Source organism: Salvia splendens, chromosome 19 (genome assembly GCF_004379255.2).
Source record: "Salvia splendens isolate huo1 chromosome 19, SspV2, whole genome shotgun sequence".
NCBI lineage: Eukaryota > Viridiplantae > Streptophyta > Magnoliopsida > Lamiales > Lamiaceae > Salvia > Salvia splendens.
Genome location: NC_056050.1, coordinates 24,394,937 through 24,414,681, shown reverse-complemented (window position 1 = coordinate 24,414,681; position 19,745 = coordinate 24,394,937). Strand labels below are relative to the sequence as shown.

The 19,745-nt window shown below is 41.7% G+C and overlaps 2 protein-coding genes across 2 annotated transcripts; one reads left to right on the top strand and one right to left on the bottom strand.

Moving 5' to 3' along the window:
* Nucleotides 1-2,738: 2,738 nt before the first annotated feature.
* LOC121779213 lies at nt 2,739-8,250 on the bottom strand. Its single transcript, XM_042176533.1, has 3 exons — nt 6,366-8,250; nt 3,822-5,432; nt 2,739-3,346 (listed from the first exon to the last, which is right to left on the bottom strand). Exons 1-3 carry the CDS (start codon nt 8,248-8,250, stop codon nt 2,739-2,741), a joined length of 4,104 nt encoding a protein of 1,367 aa, XP_042032467.1.
* An 8,107-nt stretch (nt 8,251-16,357) lies between these two features.
* Nucleotides 16,358-19,676, top strand: LOC121780113 (protein ABIL2-like). The gene is made up of 10 exons (XM_042177632.1): nt 16,358-16,797; nt 17,442-17,584; nt 18,002-18,084; nt 18,177-18,327; nt 18,479-18,578; nt 18,680-18,772; nt 18,849-18,891; nt 18,981-19,069; nt 19,155-19,300; nt 19,380-19,676. The coding sequence occupies exons 2-10, from the start codon at nt 17,489-17,491 to the stop codon at nt 19,548-19,550; spliced, it is 972 nt and encodes a 323-aa protein (XP_042033566.1). The 5' UTR covers nt 16,358-16,797; nt 17,442-17,488; the 3' UTR covers nt 19,551-19,676.
* The last annotated feature ends 69 nt before the right edge of the window (nt 19,677-19,745 follow it).

Below are 19,745 nucleotides of genomic sequence, written 5' to 3'. Positions count from 1 at the left end.
TGGGGTGTGATACCTCTAATCGGAGGGTGGAGGAAATCTCGCGTAGTAAGCGCGATAGAAGGCTTGCTCCTCTGCCCACCTGGCGTCACCTTGAGCTTGTAGGTGGCCTATTTGCTCCCCAAAATGATCCAGTCTTGACTCCTGCTGAGTCCTCCAAATTTGGTTCTCCTCCCGCAACTGCTGCTGGTCAAGGCGTATGCTTTGAATTCCTTCAAGTATCTCGGCCAGTTGGTTGCCCGTAGATGGTCGTCCAACCGGACGTCTCCTCTTTGGCTGGCTGGACTCGGCTGCCTCCTCATCTTCTTCCGTGTTTGGATCATCATCCCGAATGGGTAGGGGCTCGTCGGGTATCTCTGGGTTTGGGAATTGGCGTGGGCCCACACGCATTGGCCGTTGACCTGTAAATCCTTCGCCTTGTGGGGGGTCACTTGCTATTCTCGCCATATGATCCTCGGAGTTCATCCTCCAGTTGGCCTGATAAGTCCACCCTCCAACCGCGGTTAGCTGAGGGGAGGGGAATCTGAATAGCGTATTCGGGTCTATAACAAAGTACCCGGCGCCCCTGCCGTCCACAGTGATCATGCCTGATTTCTTCAAAATGTCCCAATCGATTGACATGCTCCCCGAATCTGGGTGGCGCTCCTCTATGTCAACCCCAAAATGGAGGGCCAAGCGGGTGATCACACCTCCACAGCATAATTTGCCACTTTTCTTCTTTGCCTGTCTCTCCAAATGTTTGATCATATAGTATCCGGTATTGATCCGTCGATGGGCCAACATGCCCCATAGCATGAATAGTATAACTTCGGAAATGCTTCCCAGTTCCTTATGTGCTAACGGGAAACAAACCAACGCCTTGGCCATGTACCTCAACACCGGGTTCCGAATGGAGTTGATTTTGGCACGGGATGGGGTAAAAGTAGGGCCTTGGCTAGACGTAGCCTCATCTAATGTAATGCGACCCCAGAAGTCGTGACTGTTATAATCCTGAGGCTCTTCAATATACCCTTCTTCATTGTCCTCGAGTAGCTCAAAGATAGAGTTGAACTCCGCCAGAGTGAGGGTGTGAGCGACATTGTCCAAGCGGAAGGTAATGGAGACCAATACTCTGTTGACGTATTTCACTTGGAGAGTGGATAGGAACTCCAAGGTTAAGGCCTTGTACGATCCATAGCGGTGTGCAAAGAGGAAGTTAAGGTGGCCCGCTTCCTTGAGTGTTTCCCAAGATTCCTGAATACCCATATCGGTGAGTAAGTCATCCACCGGGTACCGGGAAGGCATACTATCCAAAAGTGCCAAAGCTGCCCATCTGTTCTTCTCATCTCTGCCTCTTAAGGTCACATTCAAAGCTCGGGGGTTAGCAAAGTTGGCCATCTGAAATGTACCTGAAATCAACCACAATAAGGAGCCAACTCCCCCAAACTTTAGTCCACAATTAACGATTTATAAACAAAGCTAGGTGAAATTAGGAAGATAGACTCAATTCCTAAGATCAAAAGCTATAACATCAAGTTAGGGAGATAGACTCGATCCCTATACCTTTCATCAAACTCCCAACAAACCAATTTCCAATCTCAAGTACATTGAAATCTCAATCATATAGGGCAAACAATAAGATGAACTTTAGAAAGATAGACTCAATTTCTAAAACTCAAATAAAACATTTAACACGGGAGATAGACTCAATCCCTACGCCCAAGCTCACATAATCAAGTTATAACTCAAACCAAGCATATTAGCATATTTCAACAATTTATAGCTCAAGCAATTCAGCAATTCACTATTGAATTATACCCATTCCTAATTGAAGGCTATACCCACAAGCAATTCAACAATTATAGGCATATTTCACATCTCAAGCACCCTACTTCTCAAATTCAACTCACATATTCCATAATCTTCAAACCCATCTCAATGTCCAGCCATAACTCCATGAATTAGGAGGGTGGGCAAGAGAAAACATACCTTGAGTGTTTAGAAGGAGAAAATTGTTGAAATTCTTGTGTTCTTCGTGTTATTGACCAAAATCCACAAATTAAACGGTGAAACACTTTCAAATCACAAGTTTAAGGGTTGGGTGGTGGAAATTGTGGGTGGCATTGAGGGAGTATTGAACAATTTTTAAGCAAGGTGTGTGGTGAGAAAGGGGAGAGCCGTTGGGTTATGAAGAAAGAAGGAAAAAAAATTCGTACCTGATGTATATCTAGGGCTCGCGCAGACGGACCCGGCCGGGTCGGATTATTAAACTGAAAATTAACCCGGCCGGGTTGCACTTTGAGAAACCTTCCTGACGCGTCCCTCCTACCCGGCCGGGTTGAATTTTTGAACTGAATATTGACCCGGCCGGGTTGCAATTTTTGACCACTTCCTGACTTCGACTGGTTTGCAAACGGACCCGGCCGGGTCGAATTTTTGAACTAAATAATAACCCGGCCGGGTTTCACTTTTTGGGTGGTTTCTGCCGCCTAATGCATCTTTTCCTTTCCAAGCCCTGCACCAAACTCAAATACCACAAATCCCAATTCCAAAATTCCAAGAGGGAGCCACTACGACTGAGAATTAGAAAGATAAAACACTAGATGGAGAAAACAAACTCACCAAAGAGAAAGGAATAAAAAAAGAAAACAAACCAAAAACAATAAACCACAACCACACACAAAAGCAATAAAATTACCTATTAGGGGTTGCCTCCCCTATAGCGCAACTTTTTAACGTCGCATGCTCGACGTTTTGCAAACTCATTGGGCGCGTTCCAAGGTAAGCACGAACACCTCCTCCTTTTGCTCATAGCTATGGAACTTCTTCAGGTTTTGGCCATTGGCCGTGAAAACTCTTCCATCATCTCCTTGAAGTTCTATGGCTCCATTCTTCATCACCGTTTTCACCTTGAACGGTCCGGACCACTTGGACTTGAGTTTTCCGGGAAAGAGCTTCATTCGTGCATTGAAGAGTAGCACGGAATCCCCCGGGAAGAACTCCCTCTTCTCGATCATCTTGTCATGATAGTTTTTGAGACGCTCCTTATAGATGGAAGAGTTCTCAAATGCCTCATTTCTAAACTCGTCGAGAAGGTTAAGGTGGAGTTGTCTCTCCTTCCCCGCTTTGTAGTAGTCGGCATTGAATTGCTTCACCGCCCAATACGACTTATGTTCTAGCTCCACGGGAAGATGGCAAGATTTGCCAAACACCAATTGATATGGTGACATGCCAATCGGCGTCTTGTACGCCGTTCTATACGCCCAAAGAGCATCATCGAGCTTCATAGACCAATCTTTCCTATTAGCATTCACCGTCTTCTCAAGTATCCCCTTTATCTCTCTATTAGCTAGCTCCGTTTGACCATTTGCTTGAGGATGATAGGGGGGTAGTAATTCGATGCTTGACACCAAATTTTTGCAACACGAGCTCGAGCCACCTATTCTTGAAGTGGGTCCCCCCATCACTAATCAAAGCTCTTGGAGCCCCGAATCTTGTGAATATGTTCTTTTGCACAAAGCTAATCACGACCTTGGAGGAATTGGCGTGGGTGGGGATAGCCTCTACCCACCTTGAGACATAGTCAATCGCCAAGAGTATGTATTGATGCCCGGATGAAGGTGGAAAGGGACCCATAAAGTCGATCCCCCATACATCAAAAAGCTCCACCTCCACAATAGTAGTCATAGGCATCTCTTTCTTCTTTGACACTCCCCCGGTCCTTTGACATTCATTGCAATGAAGCACAAATGTTTGACAATCCCCATAAATACTCGGCCAATAAAGACCGCATTGAAGCACTTTCATCGCCGTTCGGTTGGCTCCAAAATGTCCTCCACTAGGACTAGAGTGGCACTTCCTCATCACAAGTTCCCATTCATCTTCGGGAATGCATCTTCTTATCACCATGTCGGCACATCGCCTAAACAAGAACGGCTCGTCCCAAAAGTAGAACTTGACGTCGTGAAAGAACTTCTTCTTTTGATATGCCTTGTACTCTTCAGGGATGACTCTTGCCACCAAAAAGTTCACAATATCGGCGTACCACGGAGATGAGCCTTGAGCAAAGAAAAGATGCTCATCGGGGAATTCTTCATTGATGGGCACCTTCAGATTTTCACCTTCAAAACAGTGCTCCAATCTTGATAAGTGGTCAGCCACCACATTCTCGCATCCCTTCCGGTCCCGGATCTCTAAATCAAATTCTTGCAGTAGAAGGACCCATCTTATCAACCTTGGCTTGGCATCCACCTTGGCAAAGAGGTGGCGGATGGCGGCATGGTCTGTGAACACAATAGTCTTCGCCCCGATGAGGTAGGGACGGAACTTGTCGAACGAGTATACAACCGCCAACATCTCCTTTTCTGTAGTAGTATAATTTGCCTGTGCCGGATCCAGTGTTCGGCTTGCATAGTAGATCACCCTGAATACCTTGTCTCTTTTCTGCCCCAAAGCCGATCCCACGGCTATGTCACTTGCATCACACATTATCTCGAACGGCTGTGACCAATCCGGTGAGATGAGCACGGGCGCACTCACAAGCGCCTTCTTCAATGTCTCGAATGCCTGCACACATTCAAGAGAAAATTCAAACTTAACATCCTTGGCAAGTAAATTACATAAGGGCCTTGCTATCTTAGAGAAATCCTTAATAAAACGCCTGTAAAACCCGGCGTGTCCAAGGAAACTCCTCACAGCCTTCTCATTGGATGGTGGTGGCAACTGCTCAATCGCCACGATCTTGGCCCTGTCCACCTCGAGTCCTCCTGCAGAGATCTTGTGCCCAAGCACAATACCGTCTCTCACCATAAAATGGCACTTCTCCCAGTTAAGCACCAAGTTTGTTTCTTCACACCTCTGCAAAACACGGGTTAGATTTTCTAAACAATGATCAAAGGAGCTACCATAGACGGAGAAGTCGTCCATAAATACTTCCATAATGTCTTCCACCATGTCGTGAAAGATGGACATCATACACCTCTGAAAGGTAGCTGGGGCATTGCAAAGGCCAAATGACATTCTCCTGAAAGCATAAACACCATAAGGACAAATAAAAGCAGATTTATACTGATCCTCTGGGGCAATCAAGATCTGATTATATCCGGAGTAGCCATCTAGAAAGCAATAATACTCATACCCTGCCAACCTATCTAACATCTGGTCAATGAATGGGAGGGGAAAATGGTCTTTCCTAGTCGCAGCATTGAGGGCTCTATAATCTATGCATACTCTCCACCCGGTCACCAACCTAGTGGCTATCATTTCATCATCTCCCCCTTTTACTACTGTCATTCCCCCCTTCTTAGCTACCACTTGGGTAGGACTTACCCAATCACTGTCCGATATTGCATAGACAATCCCAGCATCTAACCACTTCAACACCTCTTTCCTAACAACATCTTGCATTATTGGGTTAAGTCTCCTTTGGTTTTGAGCTTTGGGTTTAGACCCCTCTTCTAAGAGAATTCTATGCATACAAACCGTAGGACTTATCCCCTTAAGGTCCGAGATAGACCACCCAATTGCACTCCTATGCTTCCTAAGCACTCTCAGCAATTTATCAAGTTCATTAGTATTGAGTGAGGATGATACAATTACCGGATAAGTAGCATTCTCCCCGAGAAATGCATACTTAAGGTGTGACGGCAACGGCTTCAGCTCTTCTTTCTTCTCTTCTTTCTTCTCCTCCTCATTCGGATCCCTTAATGGCTGGAATTTCTGTCGAAACTTTGGGACTTCCTCAGCCGAGTTAAGAGCCCCTACAAAATTCAATAAATCATCATTAGGCTCAATAACATCAGTATAATAAGGAGAAAAGATAGATTGCGATAGGCATCGCTCCAATTGATCTTGTGGGGAGATGGCTCGGGCCATCCCTCTCACACAGTCATCGACCACTTCAACCATGTTGCAGTGCTCCACTCTCCTTGCATCCTCGTCATCATGTCTTTGCATCGCATTGTAGATAGAGAATGTGACGCTTTCATCATTAAGTCGGAGTGTGAGCTCTCCCTTCTGCACATCAATCATTGCCTTCCCTGTAGCGAGGAAAGGTCTTCCTAGGATAAGAGGAACATTCCGGTCTTCCTCCATATCAAGCACCACGAAATCCACGGGAAATATGAAGTCATTGACTTTGACGAGTATATCTTCAACAATCCCCCTAGGATACGACACAGATCGGTCGGCCATCTGGAGTGTGATGGTAGTGGGCCTCAGTGTCCCAATCTTCAACTTCTGAAAGAATGAGAACGGCATAAGATTAATGCTCGCTCCCAAATCACATAGAGCCTTGCCAGCATGGCTATCCCCCACGATGCATGATATAGTGAAGCTTCCAGGGTCTTTCATCTTAGCGGGCAGCTTCTTCTGGATAATAGCACTGCAGCTCTCTGTCAGGTTGACGGTCTCGTGCTCCACCCACCGCCGCTTCTTGGAGATCACTTCCTTCAAAAATTTTGCATAGCTAGGCATTTGCTGTAACGCCTCTACCAACGGAATGTTGATGTGCACCTTCCTGAATATGTCAAGAAACCTAGAGAAGTGATCATCTAGTTTCTTCTTCTGCACGCGCTGTGGGAAGGGAATCTTAACCTCAGCAGGGGGTGCAGGTATCACGGTACTCGCCTTAGGAAGCGGCACCTCTTCCACTGCTTCATCTTCTTCTACCACCTCTTCTACAACTGTCTCTTCTCTGGAGATCCCCTCCTTCTCTGTAGGCATGGCTGGGCCTTCATAGCTCTTTCCACTCCTAAGATTGATAGCCTTGCAATCCTTAAAGTCTTTAGGATTTACAACCGTTTGTGACGGAAAGTGGCCCGGTTGATGCTGAATACCCACGGCCTGTGAAATCTGGCTCATCTGGTTATCGATGCTCTTCATGTGAATATTCAGGTCATTCACATTAGCTTCAACCTGCACTAGCCGTTTGTTGGAGTCCTTCATGCACTCTCCCGTTTGCTTCATAAAGGCCATTAGCACATCTTTCAGCTCATCCTTCTTCGCTTCTACGATTTGGCCGTTTGATACCTGGAATCCGGGTGGTGGTTGCAGGGCATTATTCGGGTTCCCGTAAGACAAGTTAGGATGCACCTTGTTCCCATAGTGGTTGTAATTGCCTCCTCCTTGGTTGGGGCGGTAATTGTTGAAATTTCTGTTGTTGCCACCTTGATGAACGTAGTTCACATCTTCGACTTGCATCTCAGTCCCAACTTGACTCGTTCCCATGTACCCAAGCTTGTCAGTTATGAATTCCAGCTGCTTGGATATTGCATCAATCCTATCATTATCGGAGGTGGATGCCACCCTATATGATTTGCCTCTGTCGTTTCTCCATCCATCATCATTTGAAGCCACCCTCTCAATCACTTCAAGTGCTTCAGCTTCCCCCAATTTCAAGAGAGATCCTCCGGCGCTCATGTTTAGTTCACGCATTGCTTCCAGCGTGCCTCCCCTATAGAAGGTTAAGATCTGTTGTCCCGGAGTTAGCCCGTGATTGGGGCATCTTCTCATCAGCTGCTTGAACCTTTTCCAAGCCTCCATGATATTCTCCTGAGGGTGCATCTTGTATTGAATGACCTCAGCTTGGCGTTTGAGTGCTTCACTAGGTGGATAGTACTTCTCCAAGAACAGCTCCACCATTGCATCCCATGTAGGCACGGAGTTAGGACTCATGCTGTCATACCAGTCCCTTGCATCATCTTTCAGAGAGAATGGAAATAATCTGAGGCGGACTTGCTCATCTGTGACCCCGTTCGCCTTCACTGTATTGCTGATTTGTATAAACTTGGTGAGGTGCTTGTTGGCATCTTCTGAGCCTGTCCCACCGAATGCATTTGCTTCTGCCCTGTCTATCAACCCCGCCCTCAATTCAAAGCTGTTGGCTGCTATCCCCGCATTGTTGACTGGTGGATTAGCAACTTGTCTGTAGGCAAATTGATTTTGCACGGGCACCGGCCTCACATTCTGCTCATCCAATTGCCTCTGCATGGCCGCCAGCTGCAGACGGAGTTCACGAATGGTAGGATCCTCATTGTTGTTCTCCCCGTCGTGATCCATTAGAATTGGCGAATGAGCCTCGTACTCTATAGGTGATGGAAGTGGAGATGGACTGGGTGATGGAGTTCTCTGGATAGGAGAAGGTGGACTCCTATGAACGGGTGAAGATACCCGAATCCTTTGGTTTAACCTTCTCTGCGCGTTCCTCTTTCTGTTGGATGCTTCGATCTCGGGATCGATGGGCTCTAAAGGTGGACCCTTAGAACGCGTGTGCATACAACCTGAACAAGGAAACACATCTATTAGAGAACTCAAAATAAAAAGTAAAAATAAAGCAAGTAAAATCTAGACTAGTAATCTCAATTATTATCACGATATTAAGCTATAATGACACACAATTGTCCCCGGCAACGGCGCCAAAAACTTGACTCAACTTATTTTAACACAAGTAATACCCGCAAGTGTACGGGGCTAGTGTAGCAATCAGTAAGCAAGAGTATCGTATCCCACAGAGACAATTTTGTATCAGCTTAACTACCACGAACAAAGATCAACTAATATCTAGACAATCAAGTGCAGTTTTGTTTGTTCTAACAACTAATAAAAGCATATAATAAGCAAGTATCAATTAAGGACTAGAAAACACGGTGTGATAATGAAAGATAATATGGAGAAATTGTAGAACTCAAGGATCCGATGCACAATTCCAAGCTCTTATCCAATTGACTTGCCCTACCTTTTGGTGTCTCTAGAGTTACTAAGCCGACCACAATTATAGATTAAACCCCCTCCCGAGGTGAAAAACCTGTAGATTAGGTGCTAGGATCGAAGTCCCCTTCTAATCCTAAACTCCTAACTCCCAAAAGCTCGATTAGGTCAATGACCTCACTCAAAACCTCAACTCTCCCGAGTTATATTGTATTAAGGTGTGAATTATTCTTATTTCCGGATTAATTATTTCATCTCCCGATTAATCTAATTAATCCTACACAATCAAGTGGTGATCAAGCAATTGAAAGGAATAAACCCAAGAATAATCAAATAACTACAAGAGCAAGGCAAGAACAAAATCAATCGGATAAAAACTATGAAATTAGTGCATCATCACCAAGAATTCTACAAGAAAAGTTTAGCTACTCATGTTCATAAAGGAAGCCATGTTCAACACAAAGTAATCCATCAAAAACATAAAATAAAGATACTAAATACTCCTGTAAGATCGATCTATGGAGTGAAGCTTCAATCTTTCAATGTGGACTCTTCAATCTTCAAATCTCTCTCTCCAAAGTGTTCTTGAGGGTATTTGTGTGTGTAGGGGCGGTAGGTGTGGAATGCTCGAACCCTAGGCCTCTTCTCCTCTTAATTTCCCTTCAAAAATCGCGTTTTCAGCTTTCAGACGCGTCAGACAGTCCGACCCGGCCGGGTTATATTTTTGAACTGGAAATTCAGCCCGGCCGGGTCCCCATTTCAGGATCGTTGCTGGACTCAGGCCCTACCCGGCCGGGTTATATTTTTACACTGTAAATTCGACCCGGCCGGGTCCTTCTTCTCGTGCACCTGCTGCCTCTGAACACTTTATGCTCCATTTTCTCTTCTTTTCAGCTATCTTTCCTAGAACACTCAACAAAACACATAGAACTCCAAAGGTATAATAATCGGTTAGATGAAGACAATATCGAGTGATAAAATTAATATTTAGCACTTCAACATACCAATTACACCTATGAAAATATGAGTTCGTCAGTAGGGTAGAAAAGCCCACCTCGATTGCTTAGCTTTTAAAATAGTTCCCTTCAACCACACTTTCCTCGTAAAAGATCACCCTTTTGAAAGATAAATAAATATCATAATTAGAGTCAGGGTAAACGAGGTTTAAACGTCAATGCATGATTCCTACGTGGACGACTTCAACATCTAGCACGTTACACGTACACACACTTAACAACATGTTATCAAACAAACACACAAAGCCACACGTTCGAAACGCACCCCGCACGCACCCGACACGCGTACCACGTACCCAAGACGCGCACACGACACAAACACAACACTCAAACTCCCGGAACACCCACACTGCACATACGGCTCACCTGGCTCGGAACAGGTTCGGGAAAAAGGCTCGGCGTCTCGGCCTGGCTCGGTACCTCGGCCGGCTGTCTCGGCCGCCTGTGTCTCGGCACCTCGGCCGACCATCTCGGCCGCCTGCTCGGCACCTCGGCCGACCGTCCGGCTCGGCACCTCGGCCGACCATCTCGGCCGTCCGGCTCGGCACCTCGACCGACCGTCTCGGCCGCCTGCTCGGCACCTCGGCCGACCATCTCGGCCGTCTGCTCGGCACCTCGGCCGACCATCTCGGCCGCCTGCTCGGCACCTCGGCCGACCATCTCGGCCGTCTGCTCGGCACCTCGGCCGCCGTCCGGCTCGGCACCTCGGCCGACCGTCTCGGCCGCCTGTTCGTCACCTCGGCCGACCATCTCGGCCGTCCGGCTCGGCACCTCGGCCGACCATCTCGGCCGCCTGCTCGGCACCTAGTTTACACCCCTTTTCCTCTGACCCCCGATTCTCAAACCCTATACGACAAACACACCACGCATTCTACATCCCAAAACACACCCAAACACCTGGGATCATCCCTTCCAGACTCTCCACAAAACTGCCCTAGGCTGAACCCTAAAACTCTCGGCCAACACACACGAAACCCTCGAACCAAACACTGATTTTCCCGAGCCATCTCTTGGCCAAACACACCCACATACTTCACAAAACACAACACTCAGAAACACACCCAAAGCACATGAAAACATCTCCCAAAAACATACAACTCGCGAATCTGCGCAGTCTACTTGCAAAAATCATAATAAAATCATACGACATCCAATGAAGCTGAAATTTACACACCACACCGAAGACACATCCAAGTTTATACAGTTAAAATTTTCGTACCAAAAGAAGATCGTTTGCTCAGTCAAAAAGGGGTCGGAACCCACTGTCAGATACCATCAAAAACATGCTTCACACAAACACATAATCCCACAACTTATTCAGCATCTAACCCCTCCAAAACGTCCTACATGCATGAATTCGAATTAAACGAGAGTTGAGGCCTTGTGTTACCTTTCCCGGATAGTTCAACGTAGTGAAAAAGCTTTACTTCCTCTTACGACTCCGATTCACGACGAAGGGGGGTATCACCTTGAGGAATCCAAGACGATGATGAGAGGGAGTGAAAGGGGAAAGGTAAACCGAGAGGGAGGAGGGCGAGAGAACTTACCGGTGAGAGAGCAACTTCGCGAAAGAGAGAGATGAGAGATTGAGAGAGACCGAAGAGAGAAAAAGATTGGAAAAAGGGGAATGAATCGGTTAAGAGGGAGTGGGGGAGGTTGAGAAATTAGTGGGGAGAGAGGGAGGGTTTTCGAAAAAGAGAGAGGGAGAGGGAGAGAAAAAACCGAGAGAGAGGGGGGGTTTAATTTATTAATTAAGATATTAATTTGCTTTTCAAATAACCATAAAACTAAATATTCACACCCATAAATAATATAAAACAAATAAAACATACCACACCATATCTTAAACAAGATATACACAAAAATTTCATTTCTTAACAAAAACAACATTTTCGGATATTACAGTTGACATGGCCTAGGCGCAACATTAGTGCACCCAAATGCTACGGGAACTATGTCTGAGTTTCCAAATCCTATTGTCATTTTATTTAAATTAATGTGTCAACCCCTAAGCTTTCTTCTTAGTTTTCTTTGTCATTTCATTTCTTTGTGCCTATTGAATTTGTAACTAGTTTTTTTTTTCATTTTGAAACTTTAGAGTCCATAGCTGATTTCGACCGCTTGGAGAACTGGGCGAGCTCGGAGACAGTGATGCGGAGCCAGGAATTTGTAGGAAGAGGGGCAAATTTACGTAGGAGGAAATTTTAAAAATTTGAGGAGGGGCATGTAGATCCGCCACTGATCGCACTTGAGCAAAGGCGTAACCTTGAAATAGATGCTTTTGTGGCTGAATTAAGGATGCGCGATGGTTGAGCATGGAAATAGAGTTAAAGAGGTTGCAGTCACACATTGAAGGGACGGATCATGATATTACACAGCTGAGGAAGGAGAATATGAGGCTCGAAGCTCATTAAAAAGGCAGCTATTGATGCAGTTCAATCCTCCAATACTCCAGAAGCTGAACTTCGAATCCTCTCCACACGACGTAGCTGTGGACCATAACACTGTATGGTCAAGCGTCAAGGTCATCAAAAGGAAACCAGGGATGCAAAGGCAAGAGATAAAAGTTACTACAACAAGAGATAAAAGTTACAACACTGTATGGTCAAGCGTCAAGCGTCAAGGTCCGACAAGCTAAGAACCAGTCTGGGTTCAACCCGTGTTAAGGGAAGAGAAACTGAAGGGCATGTTGTTGTGGGTGTTAATGATAGAAGGAAAAAGTAGGTCTGATGCTCATGAACACTTTCCAGATTAAATAAATTTCATGAGACTACAAAATTTAACTCCTCAAATTGCATATGGTACTAAAGAACCAAGCAATCTCGTTAATACTTTAACCACTTTTTCTCTTTATCTCGTATATTATCAATTTTACATTAAACTACACACCGGTCCACGACTAAGACTATTTTTTTTTTGGATAAATGTAGCATATTTGTATAATCCAATCTTAGGACAAATATGCCATGTAGACTAGGGCAGCTTGCAGGCTGCAATTCTTGTGGCCCAAAACTGTACATTTCCTTTGTTTGAGAATTGAGATAGAGGCAAAATGACAATACCTCTTGTCACAAACATATATTGTGCCCACTATCAATAATAGTATTCCTCCTCCCGTCCACATTTGACTCGGTGCAGGTTTTAAGAAATATAAAGAAAGGTGGATGGAGAAAGTTAGTTGATTGTGAATCACATTTAAGTCCGCCCGCCATCAACATCAAACAGCCGCCACCCTTCATTGAGCCACTACTAGTTCGCCGCCATTAACATCGAACACCCAAATGCTACGAGAACTATGACTGAGTTTCCGAACCCTCTTGTCATTTAATTAATTAAATGTATCGAGTCAATCGTAGCAATAAGCACTAGCATGAATTGCATTTACCGTGGGCTTAACTTAACATCCAATTCATGGTTGGCTTATGCAACTATAGGGATGTGATCAAATCAATAAGTGAAATTCTGTCAAAAGTCAAAGCAAATCTTAGTCATTGGATCTTATGATGTAACCGTTAGATTAATGCCACGTGTCATCTACTAATGTAGATTGTGTAGTCTAATAATGTAACGTATTTTAGTCTAATAATGTAGATTGTGTAGTCTAATAATGTAGCTCGGCTAATAATATAACGTTTTTAGTCTAATAATGTAGCTCGAATGTTATTATCACAACCATTAATCTTAGGATCCAAGGGCTGAGATTTGCTTTGATTTTTTATAGGATTTCACTTATTGACCATAGTGTACACTTCCAACTATATATTGAAAAGAATATTGCGATAAATTATAATCTGTTAAACTTGGGAATGCTACCATTTAGTCGACATACCAAAATAAAAGTATACTGTACTACATACTTAATTATTTTTCATTGAAGTAGATTTTTAATCACTTTCATTTTAGTGAACATTCGTGATGAGAAAGAGTACTTCAATAACTAGCATGAACTTCAAACAACTAGCTGACCCCATATCAAATTTTAGTTCACATATGAAAATAGAAGTGATAAAGAAAAAAAATAGTATTGGGTATGAAAAAAGAAAAAAGTCCATTATCCAATGGGTCCCACCCGCCATTCACGGCGGTGATGGAATTGAATTAAGTTATAATTAGAGTGAAACACTCCCAAGAACCCTAATTAAAACTAAACACCATACTAATCTTGATTTCAATCCCTTCAAGTTTATGTCTGAGAGTTGTGGGGTGACTTGTGAGTACGATTTTCGTGGGCATGTTTATCGTTTTCTTCGCTCATGGGACGCACGAGTCTTACCTTCAGATCGATTTATACGTTGTATTTGTGGTTTTTGGTGCCAGTTTACTTTTTTTTACTCTTATTTTTTGTTTTAGCATTTTTTGCTTCATCGGCCAACTTAGGACTTGTAGGCTATTGTTATTTTTGTCTTGGCTATTGCATGTAAGTTATTACCTTCTTCCTGTAAAAATAGAAACTATTTTTATTTTAGTCTGTCTCTTAAAATTATAAACTTTTTATATTAAGAAAAAAATTCTCTATAATGAGGTCAGACCATGAGACTCATTCTCGACTAATAAACTCATCCTTACTACCATCAATAATTTGAAAGCTCCTTTTACATAAAAAAAAAACACTTCTAAAGCAGCATAACAACCATCATTAATATCTCCAATAAAGCTAAAGCTCTAAGACTCCTTGGATGGTCCACAACGTATGACTCTCTTTTTCCTAACAGTAATAATAATAAAAATTATACAATCTTTTTGCACAATTTCATCAATTTGTCCACACATGTAGAAAGTTAAAACAATAATTGAGGAACCCTTTTGATTTGGCCCATTATCATCTTATTCTTCTTCAAATTTGACGTTTCACATCAAAATATCTTTAAAGTGACATATAAGTGAAAATATATTTAATAACTGATAAAAAATACCTAAAAAGTTAGTACCACTTCAGATTATGAGATAGTTTGAAAAAGTAAATATCTTAGTTATTGCTACTCCAGTCAATTGTATTAGTTTGAGTAATGATACTATTGTTAGTAATTATCACATTTTTACAATCTAATGAGATAACTGAAAGATGTCATAAAATTTTCACAAATTTAAAATCGATTAAAATTAAACCTGGCATAAGTAAGGGTTAATGTGATACCACATCGTCAAAAACTGAACCTGAAATAATAGTAGCAACTATATTTACAAGTTTTTCCATTTGAAATTCAAATTTCTTTATAAGATAGTACTAGTATGTTCCAAACAATTTATGTCATTCCCAAATTTATAACACAATGTGTACTTTTTCCACCTAACTAACTATTTTTGTTGTAACATAACGTTTATATCAAAACTAATTGCATTTACTCAACTAAGTCCCTTCCATCAATCTTTGTACTACCAAAAATTTATGGCAAAATTACATTGATTCCAACTTTTATTTCCCTAACCACTCTTTCAAAGAGGTCGTTGAAAAGCATCAAATGTCCATTAGGTTGCTTGAGATACTATTTAGGTTTAGTGAGGCGCACGCGCAGTAGACGTTAGTTGTCGCTAGCTAGCAATGGATGTCGGTCAAAAAACGAAAGTAAACTTTAATCCTTTGGGATAGAGTTATCGCACTGTAGAATCGACTACTCTACTGCTCTAAAAGCTGAATTTGATAGAGTTTACGTCTGTAATGGTCGAGGTGGGGTTGGTGGCGTTGATCGACCCTGACCTATTGGTGGCGTTGATCGACCCCGACCTAATCTATCTGGATCCGTTCTTGGCTGTGAATGTTATAATCCCTGCAGATAAAAATGTTTTACAATTTATAACTACACGAGACATTGTTGACAACTAAACATAATGTGGTAAATTAAATTGCCATAATCCATTGTTTAAATTCTAGCTTGGAATCTCAATCAACACTTAACAACCTTGTAATTAAAGTGACGCCTTAGTTGGACTCTACCTCTTAAATATATGATTGAATATGAAATATGAAATCATATAATATAGTAACTGATTTGAATAAACTAATTTAAGTAGGCATTAAGTAAGAGTAAATATAGCCTTTAATAATACTCTAAAAACTGCATTTTCCACCTTGTATTTCTCTTTTCTTTTTTTTCGACTAACTACTCAAAGACTAAATATATGACGTAATCGTTAAAGGTTTGATGGTTCGAATATTAATGTTTTTCTTTAAATAGAGACATAATTATAAAATGTGTATACATTAAATATTAAACGGATAATAAAGAGGGGGAGAAAAAAATGCAATTCAGTGGTCCATTTTTTATATCCTGGTAACTCATGGCATTAACGTATTAAATTAAATAGATAATAAGTAGTCTTTTAACGATGTTTAATCAAATTTAACAACTTGAGTTTGAAAACAAAATATTATTATCATATTATAAAGTCATAATTTTTCACAATCCTTAAAAAACACCTATTTTGATATTGCTTAAAATAATGTCTAACAAGACAAATAAAAATACGGTATTTTGATCATTATCAATTTATGTGACCAAAATATTATGAATTAAATGAATAAATCAATTTATGATTTTATATCCAATTTTCAAAATATAAAGTATTATGAATTAAATGAATATCATTTCTAAATTAAATGGAGTAACAAAATTCACGGGATAGTGGTGAGTGGTGACACACGAAATAGGACAATGATGAAAAAATTAGAGAGAGAATGATGAGAGAGAGAGGAATTCTTGCACAAAATGAGCTTCAAAATTGAACCTCCAAACGTCGAATCCGGAATTCAAATCATCAAATAGCCATCGTGCTTGCCTTCATTTTGTCTCCACCATTTTCATTCCGTAATCCCACCAACAAAATATAAAGATTTTTTTATAAAGATGTCGTTTTTATCTCTCGATTCGAGTCAAAATCTCGGCACCAAACCACAATAGCGACTTGGATGTTTATTGGGCCTATCTTTTTATGTCGTCTTCTTTTACCTTTCTTCAAAGCCACACTCTATGATCAACATTGAACGACAAACTGATTGTGGGTTGTCTCTCACTTTTATTTCTTGATTAGAGAATTACCACTGCCTCTTTTGCGTCTTCCCTGTTTGTAGAATTGCCTCAAAGAGACTTCCGAATTGTGGGAGGTCAGTTCCTCACTGTCATAGCTCTGTGGCTTCTTGTTTTCTATTTCTTGCTCATGTAATGCTGATGAGTTTTGGAGAAATTGGAACTGCTGTGTGATTTTTTTTCTACTTCTTCTTTTCTGAAATTGATAAAGAATGCATTTTTTTTGAAGTTATTGAATGTTATCTTGAGAATTTTATAATGAACTGGGGTCTGGAAATGGATAAAGGGACTGTAGATTGTTATCTCGAGAATTTCAAGATTGGCTTATTTTGGAATTTTAGCTCTTTTTTAAGTTATGGAATCCGTTTTATCATTGGGAAGAAGAGTTATCGTGGCTCATTTTCCTTAATTTATTGCTTTTCCCTGCTAATCTGTTGATTTATTTGCTTGGGGTGGGATTCTGGCTGTCCACACAGACAGCAGTTTCACATATAAAAGGGGGCAAGCATTATATGTTGCTTTTCAATTGTTTTATTTTTCTTTTTTCACAAACACCTCTCTCTCTTTCTCTAGCAGGAGACAAGTTTCATTTTTAAGTTAGTTCTTGCTGAGACAATGTGTTTGATTATGCTCAAAGAGTGCAGAAAAAAACTGTAATTTCTTTTGCAGTTTCAAGATTCTTGATCTTTAGTTTTGTAATTGGTGCGAATGGTTGTTGCAGGATAGGAACTTTGTATCTACTATTTTAGTCACTCCTTGACGGAGACAATGACGGCAGCTGCCTCCATGCCGTTTTCCCGTGGGGCGGCCAATTATGATGAGGTTTCTATGCAGCAGAGCATGCTCTTCTCTGATAGTTTGAAGGTACTTTATCCTTCTATATAATAATCTATTTTGTGTTGCGTAAGAGCATTTTATATTCATTTAAAAGTTCATTTGAATCATTACTTGCACATTGTAGCCTTAAATTAGCAATTGTGACGGATGGATGAGTGAAAGGCAAGGATGGAGGGAGAAGTAATTATGTAAACCAACTTTATTGAATAATGCAGTGAGTGTTGGAGAAAAATTATTGTGATATTTTATGCGGAGGAGCATCTATTTCTTATTCATTTCTTGTCTTTTTGGTCGGGGGGGAGGCAGAAGGCAGAGCTAGAATTTAATTTCTAACCGCTCTCGAATTAGTACAATCTCATTCCTATCTCGAATAGGAGCCTATTTTGGGTTGCTGCTGTGCAATCTTGATATGCTTTTTGACAGAGTAATGCCTTATTTCTTCAGGACTTGAAGAATCTTCGGAAACAACTGTATTCAGCAGCAGAATACTTTGAGTTGTCTTACTCTAATGACGACCGAAAGCATGTGTGAGTTGCTTGTAGTTGTTGAATTGCTATTTTTTGCCCGTTCGTTATTGATTCTTTATAGTAGGTTTACATCGCTATGAACCTACACGCAGAGTGGTGAATTCGTTGAAAGACTATGCCATTAAAGCTCTTGTCAACACTGTAGACCATTTGGGTTCTGTGACCTATAAGGTCAATGACCTGTTGGATGAGAACATCGATGAAGTTTCAGGAACTGAGCTTCGTGTATCTTGCCTTGAGCAGGTATAGTTTTTTGTTTGGTGAAAATTTAAAATGCTCCATCTTATAAGCTGTATGTGTGTTTGCTGACCTTCATAAAAATTTTCGCTCAAATTTTACACAGCTACTGTTTTTCTTTACAGTACTGATGTTTTATTGTTTCTATGTGATTTAGAGACTGCGGACATGCCACGATTATATCAACCGTGAAGGTCTTTCTCAGCAGTCGTTGGTGATAAACACTCCCAATTACCACAAACGATACATCTTGCCAGGTATAGCTCTATCTCTCTCTCTATCTCTCCCCTATAAATATGTGTGATGCATATTATATATCGTATCGTTCTAAAGAAAGTGTTCCCCAACCGTTTTTCAGTGGGACAGACAATGGATGGAGGTTTACGTACCAAATCAAAGTACGAAGGTTGCAGCGTAGACGAAGGAGATGGATGGCATCAATTTAGGAGTGGTAAAAGAATGTCATTTTGATAGATGTATAAGCTTTGATAGCACATTTTGATCTCACGAGCGAGTTGCCTTTGCAGCTATTCGAGCTACAATAAACGAAGCTCCACCATCTATATCCAGGTGAAGTTTCTTCCAAATAAATCAACCCTCTCGTATACTGGAACGCTACTAGTAGTAAAACATACTAAGAGGCTAACGACATCTTGCAGTAAATGGCGCTCTCCATCACCTACTCCGAGACTTGTGCAGCAGCCAGGAAACTTTGCCTTCTCTAAGAGCATGCCCAAGAAAGATCTAGGTTCGTTCCTCGTTCAAAAACTCTTTCTTGTTTCTTGCCAACTGAGATGGGCTCAAGCGTTGTGATGTTTCTCTCGGCTAATCAGAGAGGAGAACAGAGTCGCCTCGCCGGTTTCCACTTTTACGTTCTGGCTCCCTCTCTAGTAAGCCTTCCACTCCAAAAACCTCGCGCCCAACCACTCCAAATAAGAGCCGGCCAACCACCCCAAATCCAGCTTTGGGAAGACAACCGGTATGTGATATAATCCCTTTCTGTTTTATCACTCAAAAGTAAACGCCTCCTTAATGCATATGTTGATTTAATTTGGCAGGTTATCTCCGACCCTCGGAAATCGGCTTCGATGCGGATTCGTGTTGGTAAAGAGAGCCCTAAGGAGTTCGAGCAAATCCCCAGCAAAAGCAAACGGTTGCTCAAAGCTTTGCTCAGTCGACGCAAGTCGAAGAAGGATGATACATTATATACTTATTTGGATGAATACTAATGGAAATGAAGGGAAGATTGAAAAGAGTTGTTTGTTTTCCTCTTTAGTATTCAGTTTTATATCATCATTTCAGTGTAATTGTTAGAAACATATTTATTAATATTAATAAATGCCAATGTTACAAGATCTTTACCTTTACAATATGCCAATAAAAACATATCTAATGAAGATGGAAGAGTAAAGTTTACACCATTT

Excerpts from the sequence above, each read along its gene's own strand:
- LOC121779213 (XM_042176533.1), bottom strand. The coding sequence starts at position 8,250 with ATGCACACGCGTTCTAAGGGTCCACCTTTAGAGCCCATCGATCCCGAG. Across the intron at positions 5,433-6,365 it reads GACCGTCAACCTGACAGAGA|AAGAGGGGTCTAAACCCAAA; the intron begins GCTGCAGTGCTA and ends GAATTCTCTTAG. Across the intron at positions 3,347-3,821 it reads GATGAGGAAGTGCCACTCTA|CAAATGGTCAAACGGAGCTA; the intron begins GTCCTAGTGGAG and ends ATCATCCTCAAG.
- LOC121780113 (XM_042177632.1), top strand. The coding sequence starts at position 17,489 with ATGACGGCAGCTGCCTCCATGCCGTTTTCCCGTGGGGCGGCCAATTAT. Across the intron at positions 18,328-18,478 it reads GTGTATCTTGCCTTGAGCAG|AGACTGCGGACATGCCACGA; the intron begins GTATAGTTTTTT and ends TATGTGATTTAG. Across the intron at positions 19,070-19,154 it reads CATGCCCAAGAAAGATCTAG|AGAGGAGAACAGAGTCGCCT; the intron begins GTTCGTTCCTCG and ends TCGGCTAATCAG.